This window comes from Pelobates fuscus, chromosome 11 (genome assembly GCF_036172605.1).
Source record: "Pelobates fuscus isolate aPelFus1 chromosome 11, aPelFus1.pri, whole genome shotgun sequence".
Lineage (NCBI taxonomy): Eukaryota > Metazoa > Chordata > Amphibia > Anura > Pelobatidae > Pelobates > Pelobates fuscus.
Window position 1 is genome coordinate 99,579,895 of NC_086327.1, and position 18,058 is coordinate 99,597,952.

An 18,058-nucleotide genomic window follows, 5' to 3' on the forward strand; every position below is an offset into this window, starting at 1 on the left:
GATTAATTTCATCTTATTACTGCCACCAGCTTTTCATATATTAAACAATACTACCATACGATTCAAAATGGAAAAGTTTGCAATTCAGCGAGAGTCAGAGTTGGCATTTCCTTTCATGGAAGATTCCTTAGATGTTGGAAGCATTATGAAAGTTGAGGGAAACTTTGTCAATCACGTTCAGGTAAAACTGTCCTTACACTTAATCCCACGTGTCTGTCTTACTTGTGTCTGCGTATTTACATTTGAACATGTTCTTGCACTTTTTGTTCAGAAATGATATCAATAGGATACAATAGTCTCCAGAACAACTACAGCTTAATGTAGTGGTCCTGGTGTTTATAGTCTGTCCCTGCAGGCTTTTTAATGTAAACACAGCCTTTTCAGTCACTCAGATGGCCACAAGAGGTGCATCCTGGTTCAGTCCTGACACTAATTTCCAGAAATGTGACTGTTTTCCTTTCAGGGTCTCGCATCCAATTTCTGCTTTGTCCATTTATTTTTCCCCCCACACACATTGTAGTTTCGTGGTGAATTAATTTGTACAGACCTGTTTGTCCAACTACTATAAAGGTTCCGGATTTCTTTTCTTCTGCTTCCTTATAGTACAGCAATAACCATCATGTACAGCCGAACACAATTTTTGCAAGTTTGTAGGGTTAAAATAAGGACATTCATATTTCAGAAGTCAGAACTTCAATTTTGAAAAATTATTTAATTAGCCAGTATCACATAGCAGCCTCCAAACGCAGAAAAAAATCGGGTTTAATTAATATAAGATATTTTTACAACTGGATTCATGCAAAAATCAGGATTTTTTTTTAATTTTTTTTTTTTTTTTCCTTTTTCAAATAATCCTCTGACAGATGCATTATTGCACTTTATATGTTTGGTTAATTAGTTGCTAGTAGAGTAAGGGTTGTTCCATTATTGGCAAGCTTTCTAGGTCAATCAGGTGTTATTTATTGAAATATCTAGATGAAGTACAAAGGATAGCAGATACAGTAACACATTATATGGAGCATACTATTTGAATTGTTAGCCTTATTACTATTCAGATAATCATAAACTAAGGCGAAGATCCTCTTTGCTGTCTTCTACATAATAAAGTTATCCCATACTGCTTTTTCAGATTCTTCCTTTTTTTTTTTTAAATCAGATCAGTAAAATCACAATTTATTATTACTAAAATGCATAAGAAATGAGAGGTGGGGAATAGAACACAGATGGCATAGCATCTATTAAAAGGTGAAGACCAAGAGAACTCTCCTTCAGATATTTTGCAGTTTGTCTTCAACAAGTACACCACATGCTCTGCAGTGCTCTGTCGTTACTTTGCTTATTTTCTGTTGAGTGTAATACTATACATTTCTTGCACTTTCATATTGGATTAGAGAGACAGAACTAATGAATCAAGCAGATCTGTGTCTTATGGGAAGTGAGCCCTGCTTTGACAAGCTGTTTCCGAAGTATGGATCACTAGATTTGAGCTGTGTGCTCTGTAAGCTGAAGAGTCAGTAATGATCTACCTCATAACTATTAGTGCAATACAAAATATAAATCTAAATGGTTTGGTGAATTGAATGATAGGGGAAAATGAAAAGTGGACCATTCATGTCTTGTCAGTTGTATTTTAAACCGAAACTACATTAAATTTAAAAAAAAAAACTTAACACTTAACCTTGATTCTCCCCTTGTAGGTGGTTCTTGCGAAACATGTTTATGAGCAGGTTCTACAAACCCTTGACAACTTAGTATACAATGAAGATGTGAACAAGATACCTCAAAGCACCACGTGCCCTTCCACTCAGAGATCACCCACCACATCTACGTTTAAAAGTCCTGAAGGTTTTCATGAATCTAAGGAGAATAGTTTTTTTACTTCCCCCAGCTTAAGGTCAACCTCAAGCAAATCTTATGCTCCATCAGTTGCACCATTTACCCAAATTCAAGCAAACTTCCATATTTCAGAATTGCAAATTCAATTAAGTGGTGATCTTACACTTGGAGCCCAAGGTCTTGTAAGCTTAAAGTTTCAGGATTTCGACATTGAGTTCAATAAAGATCACCCACAAACACTAGCTATACAGATTGCACTGCGTTCACTTTTAATGGAAGACCTTTTAGAAAAAAATCCAGATTCAAAATATAAGAACCTCATGGTATCCCGAGGAGCACCAAAACCTTCAAACTTAGCTCAGAAGGAATATCTGTCACAGTCTTGTCCCTTAGCATGTCACACTGAGTATCCGGATATGCCACGATCCCTTCCATCACATATGGAGGAAGCACCAAATGTCTTTCAGTTATATCAAAGGCCATCTTGCCCTACTCGCAAGAAGCAAAAAGAAGTTAAGGCTTCTGAATATCCTTTAACTCCACCTCCTTCTCCAACTTGTGACGAGTCAAAAGTCTCCAATGCAAAAGATAGCTTTGACGATTCCTTGGTTCACATCAATATATTTTTGGTAGACAAAAAGCATCCAGAGTTCTCTTCAAAATACAAGCAGATTAATCGTAGTGTTGACGTTGATTTTAACTGCCTAGATGTTATAATTGCATTACAAACATGGGTGGTGATTTTAGACTTTTTTGGGATTGGATCCACTGCTGACAATCATGCTGTGAAGCAGCCTACAGAAAGTCGTCAAACTACAAAGTCAGAGACAAGTTCACTGCCACAATTACCTGTTCGTGAGAATACTAATACAAGGATGGATCTGAAGGTATGGAAACCCTATGTGACTGTTCATTAAGGTGGAGAATTATATAGTATAACATTCAAGTATTTTGCATACATCTGTGATATGTTGCAGGAAAGTAATTGTTACATAAATGTGTGCTACCTGTTGTAAGCTTTACCTGATATTCTAAATCTGTTCGGCCATCACTACCTACATGAATGTTTATGCCTCAGGTTAGTCACTTGTCCCACCTCATCCAAACTAGTCCTGCTTCCTTTTCCCTCATTTAAGGAGACATCATAGCACCAAAACAACTTTTAGTTTAACAAAGCAGTATTGATGTAAAAATCATGTCCCTGCAGTGTACCTGTTCACTTATCTCCCACTTCTGCCTATGCAGCCCTAGACACAACTCCCCTGGCTGTGCTTTCATTTTCAGTCAAATCTTACTGCACAGTGTGTTTACTTAGTCTTTACATAAAGTCTCAAAGTCTTTCATACAAGTCTTCATGTTATAATGATAATGGAGGTTTAAATATATGAACACTGTGTCATAAACCTATTATATATCATTGTAAAATAACATATTCCATATATATTAAATAATTTCCTTTAGGGGGAAAAAAAGCAGTAACCCCCCTTTTCTGTTTTTTCACAAGGCTACGGCTGCATTAACAAAGTGATTTTAATCCTAAATGGCAAAGCATTGAGACTGCAATGATTTATCTAGGCACCGAAAGTACTCCATTCAGCTATAGTTGTTTTAACGTACAGTATCCCTTTAAAGTAGTATTTAGCAGTAAGCATTGACTATTTGGTTACCCAATTTTTACCAGTTAGTTTTTCCTGTATGTAGCATTACCGCCACATACTCTGTATTCTACATTTTTATTAAAACTAGTCATAATTCCTTAACACAGCATATGAACAGTGCCCCATCTGACATGTATATGTAAAAGTAAATATTTTTTTTATTAATATTATTTAGTGTTCACATATTTAAAAGTTAATTTGAATTACTGAATTGTCATACAAATTTCTGGCAAGCAAACTGAAATAAGCTTATAATCAAGGAGTTTTTTTTTTTACATATTACCCAGGCTTTCAAGTAGCCTACACCATGGTTGAAATTTTAAGAAAGGTTGTGAATCTATTTCTGTGCATTCAGCGGAACTCTATTTGTGTGATATTCTGTGATCTAACAAAGGGCCAAGTATAACTACTTTTTTTCTCTCATTTTTTATGAAGGTTCACTCTCTTTCATTGGTCCTAAAACAGACCACAAGCGAACTAGCTAAAGCAAGTGTATCAAAACTAGCTGCTCACCTTGAGATAATTGGTGAGTACGGATAATCTACAGAGGGTCACTGATTCATTTTATTCAAGTTTAATAATTTTTGCCTCCACAAAAAAATGTTTTACTGGATTGAATCCCTTGTATGCTCACTGCAAGAAGGAAAGACACAATATTAACCAAGCACAGACCATGTGATTCGTGCTTAAGACAATTCCATGTCCACACAGAGCACTCTGTAAACCAAAATGTAAAAAAAGAGCACACTTGCATAATCCTGGTGAAGTAACATCACCAAGTGTTGGCACACTTGCATAATCCTGGTGAAGTAACATCACCAAGTGTTATTGCTTGAATGGGTCATATTTTGAACTCCGTCTATCCTCAGCAATATTTGCCAGCAGCTCATATTGTTTTTTAAGCAATACTTATAAAGTAAGGCAGTGTTTGGGACTTTATAAAGTGCTCCATCATTGAGTTTATGGGGTTGGGTGCACTACTGATGATTGGAAAAGTCGTCTGATTTCTACTAGGGTTGCGTGTTGCTGTATTCTATATTAAAGAGCAGTTTGTTTCCCCTTTGTTCAGAAGGAGACCTAGAATTGCAGGGAAGCATCGGCAGCTTGTCACTGAGTGATCTTACTCAGCATGGTGAGCTTTACACGGAGCGCTTTACCACCAGAGGACAGGAAGCACTTATATTTCACATCTTCAAGTAAGATTTATCCAGAGAAACAATAATTATAAAATGTCACAAATACATTTAAATTAACTTCCTTGTTTTAGTGGGAGCAGAGAAAGAAAATTATTTGTATTCGAAGAACAATGACTAACATTTGCCAGATATTGTGAACTTTGTTTGCTGTGATGCTGTTGTGGCATGAACCAATCATCTGGCTGTTAATGAATACAAAAGAGTATACTGACTAATTACAAGTAAGAAATCTATATAATAGAAGGGGTCCTAGGTGAACCTCACTGATCACCCAAATAGTGAGACAAAAAAAAAACAAAGTGGAACCCACATCCAATGAGCATACGTTATATGTATACAACCTGGGAATTAGACCAGAGTGAAATATTCTATATACAATGATAGTAGAATCTAGAAAAACAAAAATTGTAGATCATAGCATAACACTGTTATGTATAATAAGTGAATAAGTGATAGTGATATCTAACTCACAAACGAAGGTAGAAATCAGGCCTCTCACCCCCTTGGGGTATATGGAGTATGAACCTTGGTATCCGCTTCAAATGCACAATTCAAGGAGGTATGTATCTTTAAGGAGTGGATAAAAGAAAGCCATACATGGTGAAGTATGTAATAAAAATTACAAAAACGATTTATTAGATACACTTACAAACAGAAGGAAATTCTGAGCATATCTCCACTCTCTGTGGAACTCCAGAGCAGCATGGAACAAACAGCACGATTCCAAAGAGGAGTAGCACGGCCAAGAGAGATCAAAATACAATAAAATATAAAATAAAAATTAAGAACAACTTGAGTCCATATATCCAACGCGTTTCGTCCAGATAAAATATAAGGGACTTCTTCAGGGATATGTAGAGGGTCGTATGAAGGAGGATCTTCTTATACCCGTTGAAATTCTTCATAATGCCGATCACCGGCGGCGTGCGTTTCAGTGTGGAACGCACAAACATACTTCCTGTGACGTACATCCGTTTGCTGAGCGCATGCGCGCTAGAAATCTAAGAGCAAAACGCTCGAGACTCGAGCATATATAAACAAAGAAAGGGGGAGATCAAAACACCGGAGATCTAAATTGCACATAAATATGTCGTTTAAAACGATAACATAGTGGGAACCATATAGAACCCCAAGAAATATATGGTATATGACCAATTAGAAATTATATATAAATATAAATATACAACCTATCAAGTAAACAAATACATAATAAATCCAGCACCAATTCAAATGTGTACATGGATGCGTAGACAGGTAAGTATTACACCCAATATAAGCATCCATGTACATAAATGATAATGGACTGGAACAAATTGGGTAATAAAATTACAGAACAACCATCTAGGTATGCATATATACCTTATAGTACAAATAGATTGACAAGGCAAAAAATGGTATAAATATTATATACATACATATGTCAGTAAATGAACAAGAAATTAGAAAATTGAGAAGAAAAACAATCTATACCAATTAATATGACAGGTGATCCAAATATCTATATAAGACCTTGAAGATCTATTTCAGCATTAAGGCCATAATGTAGCGTCTTTAGTGTATAAATCCAAAATGCTTCTTGTTGGATTAGTTGTTGGAGCTTATCTCCTCCTCTGCAACCCAGTGTGATATGTTCAATACCAAAGGCCTGGAAATTTTCCCAACAAAAAAGGGGACATGAATTACAATGTTTGGGAACACTGTGATCCAAAGTACCCCTTTTAATGTTGTTAAAATGCTCCAAAATTCTGATGTGGAGTTTTCTGGTGGTACGACCCACATACTGGGCTCCGCATCCACACTGAAGTATATAAATCACAAAAGTGGTAGAACACTGTATGTGTTTTTTAATTACATATGTTTTTTTAGTCTGAGTACTGACAAAGCTAGTTATTTTTCTTTTTTGATGTTTGCAAGTGGAACAATGTCCGCAACAATAAAAACCTTTAAGGGGTTGGAGAAAAGAACCAGAAGTAGATGAAGGGAGTGCAGGAAGAAGGCTAGGAGCTAATTTGTTTTTTAGATTGGCCGCTCTTTTATATATAATCATGGGCTTATCAGGAATGATCTCTTTAAGTACACTATCACGTTGTAAAATGTACCAATACTTGTTTAGAATCTTTTTGATTTTATTAGCATGTGGGTTATATTGGGTGATAAATGCAAATTGAAATTTATTGTTCTTAGGGTCAGCCGTATTATTGCTTTTAGTGTATTGTTTTTTCATGATGATTTTTCAGGAATGTATTCCTGTCTGTAGTTAATATGTTTTGTATATCTGTGTTGATTTGATCTATATACCCATGGCTACAATCAGGATCAAATCAACACAGATATACAAAACATATTAACTACAGACAGGAATACATTCCTGAAAAATCATCATAAAAAACAATACACTAAAAGCAATAATACGGCTGACCCTAAGAACAATAAATTTCAATTTGCATTTATCACCCAATATAACCCACATGCTAATAAAATCAAAAAGATTCTAAACAAGTATTGGTACATTTTACAACGTGATAGTGTACTTAAAGAGATCATTCCTGATAAGCCCATGATTATATATAAAAGAGCGGCCAATCTAAAAAACAAATTAGCTCCTAGCCTTCTTCCTGCACTGCCTTCATCTACTTCTGGTTCTTTTCTCCAACCCCTTAAAGGTTTTTATTGTTGCGGACATTGTTCCACTTGCAAACATCAAAAAAGAAAAATAACTAGCTTTGTCAGTACTCAGACTAAAAAAACATATGTAATTAAAAAACACATACAGTGTTCTACCACTTTTGTGATTTATATACTTCAGTGTGGATGCGGAGCCCAGTATGTGGGTCGTACCACCAGAAAACTCCACATCAGAATTTTGGAGCATTTTAACAACATTAAAAGGGGTACTTTGGATCACAGTGTTCCCAAACATTGTAATTCATGTCCCCTTTTTTGTTGGGAAAATATCCAGGCCTTTGGTATTGAACATATCACACTGGGTTGCAGAGGAGGAGATAAGCTCCAACAACTAATCCAACAAGAAGCATTTTGGATTTATACACTAAAGACGCTACATTATGGCCTTAATGCTGAAATAGATCTTCAAGGTCTTATATAGATATTTGGATCACCTGTCATATTAATTGGTATAGATTGTTTTTCTTCTCAATTTTCTCATTTCTTGTTCATTTACTGACATATGTATGTATATAATATTTATACCATTTTTTGCCTTGTCAATCTATTTGTACTATAAGGTATATATGCATACCTAGATGGTTGTTCTGTAATTTTATTACCCAATTTGTTCCAGTCCATTATCATTTATGTACATGGATGCTTATATTGGGTGAAATACTTACCTGTCTACGCATCCATGTACACATTTGAATTGGTGCTGGATTTATTATGTATTTGTTTACTTGATAGGTTGTATATTTATATTTATATATAATTTCTAATTGGTCATATACCATATATTTCTTGGGGTTCTATATGGTTCCCACTATGTTATCGTTTTAAACGACATATTTATGTGCAATTTAGATCTCCGGTGTTTTGATCTCCCCCTTTCTTTGTTTATATATGCTCGAGTCTCGAGCGTTTTGCTCTTAGATTTCTAGCGCGCATGCGCTCAGCAAACGGATGTACGTCACAGGAAGTATGTTTGTGCGTTCCACACTGAAACGCACGCCGCCGGTGATCGGCATTATGAAGAATTTCAACGGGTATAAGAAGATCCTCCTTCATACGACCCTCTACATATCCCTGAAGAAGTCCCTTATATTTTATCTGGACGAAACGCGTTGGATATATGGACTCAAGTTGTTCTTAATTTTTATTTTATATTTTATTGTATTTTGATCTCTCTTGGCCGTGCTACTCCTCTTTGGAATCGTGCTGTTTGTTCCATGCTGCTCTGGAGTTCCACAGAGAGTGGAGATATGCTCAGAATTTCCTTCTGTTTGTAAGTGTATCTAATAAATCGTTTTTGTAATTTTTATTACATACTTCACCATGTATGGCTTTCTTTTATCCACTCCTTAAAGATACATACCTCCTTGAATTGTGCATTTGAAGCGGATACCAAGGTTCATACTCCATATACCCCAAGGGGGTGAGAGGCCTGATTTCTACCTTCGTTTGTGAGTTAGATATCACTATCACTTATTCACTTATTATACATAACAGTGTTATGCTATGATCTACAATTTTTGTTTTTCTAGATTCTACTATCATTGTATATAGAATATTTCACTCTGGTCTAATTCCCAGGTTGTATACATATATCGTATGCTCATTGGATGTGGGTTCCACTTTGTTGTTTTTTCATCTGGCTGTTAGGTTACATTTACAATGATGCTTATCGCAGCTGGATGCCTGGTGTAAATTATTACTGGTTTACAGATATAACTTGTATTCTTATTCCCCTGGTTAAAATATTATTTGTAAAAGTATGTACTCTCTAATCAATGTAAGTGCTAAGCTCTGTTCTAAATGCAATTCCACAAGAAAGCATCCTTATTTTGATTGCATTATTTTTTATTTTTTTACTTATTGAGTAAAGTTTGGTTGACTTCAGCGTTTTCTTAAATTAAAAAAATGTTTTCAATCAAACAATTCCTTTTTAATTGCAGTCTTCACATCCATTAAACCATATGTATGATGCAGTTTTTGTTAACTTGGGGGTAGATTTCCAACATTCTAGATAATGTTCAATCTCCATTGGGTCATCAAGCCACAAAGCTAGAAAATCCGTTACATCGGATATTCGCTAGAATCGCTTACTTTTGAAGATTATCAAATATTGAGAATTTTTATGTTTGTCGTTGCCAAACACTGAATGTTCTCATCGAGAGGCATTGCATGTAGTACTTCTGTGTGAGAAGCATTTGATTGACAGAGCAAGACGGAAGGTCCGAGATTATCGATTATGATGATCTCACAGCAGGCAGGGCAGCTACAGTACCCAGAGCAGGGCAGTGTTGGATTAAAGGTGACTTTTACTTTTGTTTTTTAATTTTTTAACACCATTTTTTTTTAACTGGGGGCCTTTTAATCTAAACATGCACAGGGACACTCAAACATGATATAAAAATGTTATTTACAATATTAGAGTGTTCCTTTAAGTATGATAGAACCTGAAATGTTGGTTCTGAATGTTTGTGTGAGAATGGAGATGCCATTTGCCTTCACATATATTCTGCCTTACCTCTATTTTCTTTTTTTACTGTACATAGGTATGGACCTCCTGATCCTGATTTAAAAAGAGAATATGACATGCGTGTAAGCCTGAGGATGGCCTCAGTACAGTATGTTCACACACAACGTTTTCAGTCTGAAGTTGTAGCCTTTATTCAGCATTTTATACAGCTACAAGATGTTCTTGGTCGTCAGAGAGCAGCCATACAGGGCCAAACTGTAAGTTTGCAAAATAACAATATCAACCTGACCACAGTATACTGATGGCATTATATGATATGTGTCGGAATTCTGATTTAACTTCTCTATCTCTTCTTTTTTTTTTTTTTTTTTTTACATTAAGGTTAGAGACCATGCACAGCGAGGATCTCGGATCTTGCTTGATATAGAGGCAGGGGCTCCAGTTCTCCTTATCCCTGAAAGTTCATGGTCCAATAACCTAATTGTTGCTAATCTTGGAAAACTTAAAGTCAAAAACAGATTTTTGTTTTCTGGGGCTAATGGGACATTCTCACTAAAGGATAAGGTACATTATTCTTTCAATACAATATATAATATATATGTAATGTCTGATTCACATTTCTAATCATTTGTTGTAGTAAGCCAAACCAAGCACATGAAGCATGATCATGTTTGCTTTTCATAAGACCTTTCAAAGCTTTGTCCCTTTTTGCAAACCCCCCAAATATATAATGCCACTTGGTGTGTGGGGTAAATGAAAGGAAGATATACCTACCTGTTGCTATCTCGTCTGAGCCACATCTTTCAGTTGGGTTCCACATTTAGATTCTGGCACTTCATCCTCCAGGAGCTTGTGTCACTTTTGTACTCTTGTGTATGCGTGAAAGTACAACCTAGACATCTGTCAGTTGCGTTGGAAGTAAAGTGTTTGGTGGGCATTTTTTCGTTACTGCAGCATAACCTTGTTGTGAATCAATGCTTTCCTACTTGAGGATTTGAAGATGCTGGATGTCCTCATGCACAGCTTTAGGACGTCCAGCATAATCTTACAAAAACTGCAGGAAAGTAGACAGCCACTAGAGGCAGTCTTAACACTGCAGTGTAAACGGTACAGTTGCTCTGAAACTTGCAAGGCTAAGGGAGACAGGGGCAACGTCAATGAGATTAAGTGGTCTGGGTGCCTATAGTGTCCCTTTAAATCCTGTAATGATCATATAGCACAAGGCTGCCACAAATCTCAATGCACCATATATGTATAATACATTATATATTTTATAAAAAAGTACAATGCTTGGGGTACCCCCAATTAGACTATTAACAGTATGTTGTATATTATGAAAATAGATAATACAGTTAAGTCACATTCTATATTTAATCCAGTTTACCATTTTTCTTTCTTTTATTTACTCTGAAGGACTTGATTTTACATGGGTCTTCATACAAGGATCCAATTTTGCTTGAGGTATTTCATTGGTTGACGAGTTGCCTCAATTGGCTTTGAATGCCTTTCTTTAACCCTTATGGAATTCAGTTGGATAATGCAACTGAGAACAGTTAAATCTGCCACTTATGCCTCGTTTCCACTGAGCGGTTCGGTTCGGTACAGTTCGCTATTTTGGGTGTTTCCATTATGAAAGTGGTCCATATAAGCGAACCATACCCATCCATTCAGGGTCCTGCTTCAGATGTAGGGCCATAGAAAGTGGAACGGTTCGGTTAGGGCGGAGCTACTGATTGGTGGACAGGAAGAGCATTTTTTCTAAAACCTGCATGGCCCTTGAAGGTCTGACTTGCAGTTGAAACGCTCACCAGAATGGGCTGAACCATTCTAAACCTTCCAAACTGTACCGACCCGAACCGATCCGTTCAGTGGAAACGAGGCATTAGTTTTCTCAGTGACTATCAAGAATTTCTTTACACATGATAGTTTAATTGGTAAATGTTTATTTATGTCCACATATAGTAATATGCTATCTGGTGTTTCATACATTGCTACACTACACATTTCTGTTACCGTTTTGTAGCCCTTTCACAACTCATTACACACAATTTATAACTGTTAAGAATTTGATACAAATGCCAGCTAGAGTGGACACGGATAAATAATCCAGATATGCTGGTTCCATTAAATTCCATAAGGATGAATTTTCTGTGCAGTCTGCAGTGTGTTTCCTACTCAAAATGTTTTTTTTATTAATTTCTTCATTAGGTGTAACTGTTTAAGCATCACATTTAATGTGCTCATTAAGGACCCGTAGCCTGATAATGTATGAAGCCGCAGAGAATACCCTGTACCCAATCACACTTTTGAGAGTGGGTCATAACTGCAGCAATTTATAATCCTCTGCTGCTAGGTGCTAACCCCTTTGTCTCTGACAAATAAATCTATAATGTTTTATTAAATAAGTTATGAACTTACCTGGAATCCAATGCCAGGTGAAACTCCTTATGCTGGTGTCCATGCCCCTGTTGATGTCACAGCCTCTTTCGCAAGTTTCAATCAAATGCTTCTCATAGAGGTGGACAGTGGAGGGAGGAAATATAAAAAAACAAATGATCGCTAACCATTGCAGGTAGGCGGAGAGAGCTAAAATAAAGAAGGGAGGGACAGGAGCTCGTATGTCTGTTACCAATTGATATTAGCAACTAGCCCCCGGCACAAAGGTGCCAATATCTCAGTATGTGCAGCGTTTCAAACAGAAAAGCTACACATGGGGCAGAGCCAACTACCGAGCCACTCAGGCAGCTCCGGGTCCACTTTTCCTATCTCGCCTAAATCCTGACAATTAAACCAGATCCCAATACCCCAGACCCCTATCCAGACTTAGTGACTCACACTGCATCGATAGATGCCCTTCTTTTTGAAAACGAGAGACGCAAGCCCGGAGCCTACTCCACACAAGCACTGCCTGACTTGGAGGCGCTCCTCGGTGCCCTGCTGGCCACGCTCACCAGCTGTAGAGACACGTACCACCAGCAACCCCGGAGGGATCATCCCCCCGCGACCCAACATGACTTGCAGATATTACTGCATGATTTCCACAAAATGCTGGCGAAGGAACTCGCAGGGCTCAGAGCCGATTTACAAAGCACTAATGACCGGGTACGTGCTACAGAAGCTGACATGACAGGTCACCACCATCCTATCCAATGTACAGGACTTTGTACAAGAGCTCCAAAAATCACACCACAATCTCAGCCTGCACCTGAATGCCCTCAAACAGTTAACGATGCAACAACATCCCAACAAGTGTCACGACAGAAGAGCTGCCACATTACACAAGAAGGCCACTGGAAACTATATTACCCCCCTGCAGGGCTAGAAAATGGTCATTGACGGAATATTCCAGGTCTCAGGCCCCTCAAGAACTCCCTCACAAGCAACTTAGGAGGTCATACTATGCTGCATGTCATCCCAAGATAAAGGCCATATGGCAGCCTTGAGAGACAAGACCCCATTATCTTTCGAAGATTCCAACCAATCTTTTTATCAAGAGCTAACGAGGGCAACTCAGTGGCGCAGGTCGCTCCACCCAGTTACTCAACAACTACGCGCTGCCAACATGAGCTATAGATGAGGAGCACCGGGATCGCTACTAGCTACCCACAATGGGACTACCAACACCCTCACCTCACTTGCTGAAGCCCTGTCCTTCCTTGCGACTCTGGGACTGACAACTGTGGACGCACAAGCCTCTGACAGAACCTGGGACTCTGACAACATCACTCCCTTAATCCCGAGGTCAGAATCAACTAAATACCTGTCAACCTGACTGCAGCGGGAAAAAGCGACTCTACGTGTTCTGCACTGTAATTACGGTTAACTGGTCTCTTCAGATGCCAATGATAAGACTGTTTGTTTATGCATTGTTTTCATTTACATTTTATTTCTGCTTAAGTTAAAGCCCGATTGATAGGGCCTCCTAAATGCTCTCACCTGGCAAACCGGGATCCCCCTAAGGGCAACCGGATTTACCAAATATACCTCCCATCACACACTCTAAACCATGCCACTAACTGGCAAGATAATCCCCTCCCCCCGTTGCCCCCCTTGGTTAGGGGTACTAAACAAAAAACAATATTGATCACTGTATAACACACTGCGACGGGACCAAAGGCGTAGGGATAGCACTCACACGCATGGTTATCATGCCATCTAAACGCAGACATTTTCCTTCGGCATTGGCCCCTGACAAAAGTTCTGAGAATCATTGTTTTACTAGGAGCCTGGTCCCAACAATACCTACCCATAGCCGTAACATCTTAGCTCAGCAACTAGACCCAGAATCACAATTCTAAGCTTGGCTTTTCTTATGAGCATTGACATGTCTTGTTTAACTCAAAAAGTACTCACCTCCGACATGCTCTATCACATTCTGTTTACATAACAAAAAAAAAGTGCTGTATAATCATCTTTATTTCTCTGCCATACAAATGTATACCTGTTTATAACATAGAAACATAGAATGTGACGGCAGATAAGAACCATTCGGCCCATCTAGTCTTCCCAATTTTCTAAATACTTTCATTAGTCCCTGGCCTTATCTTATAGTTAGGATAGCCTTATGCCTATCCCATGCATGCTTAAACTCCTTTACTGTGTTAACCTCTACCACTTCAGCTGGAAGGCTATTCCATGCATCCACTACCCTCTCAGTAAAGTAATACTTCCTGATATTATTTTTAAACCTTTGTCCCTCTAATTTAAGACTATGTCCTCTTGTTATGGTAGTTTTTCTTCTTTTAAATATAGTCTCCTCCTTTACTGTGTTGATTCCCTTTATGTATTTAAATGTTTCTATCATATCCCCCCTGTCTCGTCTTTCCTCCAAGCTATACATGTTAAGATCCTTTAACCTTTCCTGGTAAGTTTTATCCTGCAATCCATGAACCAGTTTAGTAGCCCTTCTCTGAACTCGCTCTAAGGTATCAATATCCTTCTGAAGATACGGTCTCCAGTACTGCGTACAATACTCCAAGTGAGGTCTCACCAGTGTTCTGTACAATGGCATGAGCACTTCCCTCTTTCTACTGCTAATACATCTCCCTATACAACCAAGCATTCTGCTAGCATTTCCTGCTGCTCTATTACATTGTCTGCCTACCTTTAAGTCATCAGAAATAATCACCCCTAAATCCCTTTCCTCAGATGTTGAGGTTAGGACTCTATCAAATATTCTGTACTCTGCCCTTGGGTTTTTACGTCCAAGATGCATTATCTTGCACTTATCCACATTAAATGTCAGTTGCCACAACTCTGACCATTTTTCTAGTCTACCTAAATCATTTTCCATTTGGCTTATCCCTCCTGGAACATCAACCCTGTTACATATCTTAGTATCATCCGCAAAAAGACACACCTTACCATCAAGACCTTCTGCAATATCACTAATAAAAATATTAAAGAGAATGGGTCCAAGTACAGATCCCTGAGGTACCCCACTGGTGACAAGCCCAAGCTTCGAATATACTCCATTGACTACAACCCTCTGTTGCCTGTCACTCAGCCACTGCCTCACCCATTCAACAATATTGGAATCCAAACTTAAAGATTGCAGTTTATTGATAAGCCTTCTATGTGCAACAGTGTCAAAAGCCTTACTGAAATCTAGGTAAGCAATGTCTACTGCACCACCCTGATCTATAATTTTAGTTACCCAATCAAAAAAATCAATAAGATTAGTTTGGCATGATCTCCCTGAAGTAAACCCATGTTGTCTCTGATCTTGAAATCCATGTGTTTAGATGTTCAACAATCCTATCCTTTAACATGGTTTCCATCACTTTCCCCACTACTGAAGTAAGGCTTACTGGCCTATAGTTGCCCGACTCCTCCCTACTACCTTTCTTGTGAATGGGCACAACATTCGCCAACTTCTAATCTTCTGGGACAACTCCTGTTATCAATGATTGGTTAAATACATTTGTTAATGGTTTTGTTAGTACACCACTAAGCTCTTTTAATAGCTTTGGGTGTATTCTATCAGGTCCCATTGACTTATTTGTCTTTACTTTTGACAGTTGAAATAGAACCCCTTCCTCTGTAAACTCACGTGTAATAAATAACTAATTTATCCTTTTTCTTAACTGTGGTCCCCCTCCTTCATTTTCATCTGTAAATACCGAACAAAAATATTCATTGAGGCAGTATTCATTGAGGCAGAATAACTTATCCCTGCTTTTCTGGCAGACTAGGTACTCCTGTACTACTTCCACACGACAAAATAAAGAAGAAGAAAAAAGAAAAGCTGCACATACAGACCTACCAACATGACCACTTCTAAAAGGAGAAGTGATCATGGTGGTTGGAGTAACCATTCAATGTCCAAAAAAGGACACTTCAGGTGCAAGAATAAAATGTATATGTGTGTATAGATACATCATACATAACTGTGAACCGTGTATTATGGTAAAAGAATGCCACCTTGGAGGTCTGCAGACATCCTAATAAATTGGCGAAGAGATTAGGGACATCATGTCCCATCCATGTTATTAAAGGGTTACTCCAAACAGAAAACAGTTCCTCATAAAACATTGATTCCGATTAGAGTAACCATTCCCACCCCCAATTTGCTTTTAATAAATATATGCTAAAACTCACCTCCGTTCCATGGCCAAGTCCTCCATATAGCACCGGAGGGAGAGAAGAGCAAGGAGGACGGACTGAGGAGAGGACAAGGTTGTGTGTGTTTGTCAGATGCCAATTTTGCACAGAATTTCCAGCTTGACATTAGCTAGCCTTGAAATTAGTTCTGGGCTGGCTAATGATGTTACCTTTGACAGCTAAGGGGTTAATCTCTGTATATGCAGTGTTTTAAACCAACATGCTATACATACAGACTCCAGACACCATTTTAAATCCGTGAAGTGGTCATGGTGTTTGGAGTAACGCTTTAATATTTCCATTATCGCAAAGCCTCAATTGTCGTAATACCCTTACCTGCGTTAATGCCCTTAGTCAGCTGCACATTCTGTTGCATTCTGGATTAGTATAGTATTAAAGTGGCACTGTCAACTCTTCTCTACCTCTCTCAGAATCTGTTAATCTTTTCTTCCTATCCTAGCTAGCTTTCTTAAAACATAAGACAAAGTAGGAACTACTTTGTCTTGTGTATTTTCTTCTACGCTTGCCCTTCTTTGACCAAAGGCAGAGCTTACGTCTGCTCCATTTCCTGTAGTCAAAGAAATTTCCCCACAATACTCATCTCTCCTCCGTGAACTCTAGTTGCTTCATTCGCCGTTTGAACGTCCTTTCTTTCAGGCAGTGAGCCGGCGAAATCATCGAATTTCATCCTAACAGAATGTTGAAAATGTGTCCGTTCGTGTTGGGACGAAAGTTTGTCCATTTGTGTTAGGACGAAATTCTTACAAATGCGTGTTTTTATATGGTGTGTTGGGGACCAGTGTTTTTTTTCTTTCACTCAACCTTTCAGTGCCTGTGCAGGCTTTGGATTTTTATTGGTGACTAAGTTTTTTTTCCAGAAACAATGAAAAGAAATCTCCAAGTAGTTTAAATGGTAAGTAACCACACAATTTGTGGCAAATCACCTTCAAGTCATTGGCTTAGTGGAAGATACTGATTGAATAAAGCTAATATCCTTAATAAAAATGAATATTTATTATATAATATCCAACAAAAAGTCACAAATCACAGGGCAGCAAAATATGAAAAAGGAACAACTCGCCAACAGCAAGATAGATCTCAATGAAGTGGCCTGGGTGCAGACAATGTAAAATATTGCAGTTGTGTAGAGATTGCAGCATTTACATTGCAAGGTTAAATATTACCTGTCTTCCAAAATGGGCTAGAGTAGCAGTGGTAGTATTAATCAGCAAGTCCTGGTCAGTCTGTGTAGGTACAGTGTGCATTGTTAGTTAGGATGTATTGCAGCCAAAATACTTTTTTCTCACCTAAACTCCCAGGACGCCTGCTCTTTTAGGCAATTATTGAATGCTCTTGGACTGTCTTGCTGCCATACCTGCTTTCTTGGCTGGGATCATCAATCTTGATGTTTCCCCACAGTGGAATCACTGCGCTGCCATAATCAGCATCTCCTCATATAGACACATTGAATTAATACATCTCAATGGAGAATGTGCAGAGGTGGACTTGGGTATCAATGTAAATAATGCCTTTTCTCTGAAAAGGCAGCCTTTACCCTGCTGACCCTGCCCTACAAGGACATCGAGCTGTAGTGGTGCTGGTGACTAATAACC

General features: G+C 38.1%; 1 protein-coding gene across 2 annotated transcripts in view; it reads left to right on the plus strand.

Moving 5' to 3' along the window:
- VPS13D (vacuolar protein sorting 13 homolog D) overlaps positions 1-18,058 on the plus strand; it is a 265,784-nt gene that overhangs the window by 50,819 nt on the left and 196,907 nt on the right. For both annotated transcript variants that reach the window (XM_063436103.1, XM_063436104.1), the window contains exons 20-25: positions 30-181; positions 1,698-2,723; positions 3,930-4,020; positions 4,564-4,690; positions 9,919-10,099; positions 10,224-10,406. In XM_063436103.1, coding sequence (XP_063292173.1) covers positions 30-181; positions 1,698-2,723; positions 3,930-4,020; positions 4,564-4,690; positions 9,919-10,099; positions 10,224-10,406 — 1,760 coding nt within the window. The remainder of the gene's footprint in view (positions 1-29; positions 182-1,697; positions 2,724-3,929; positions 4,021-4,563; positions 4,691-9,918; positions 10,100-10,223; positions 10,407-18,058) is intronic.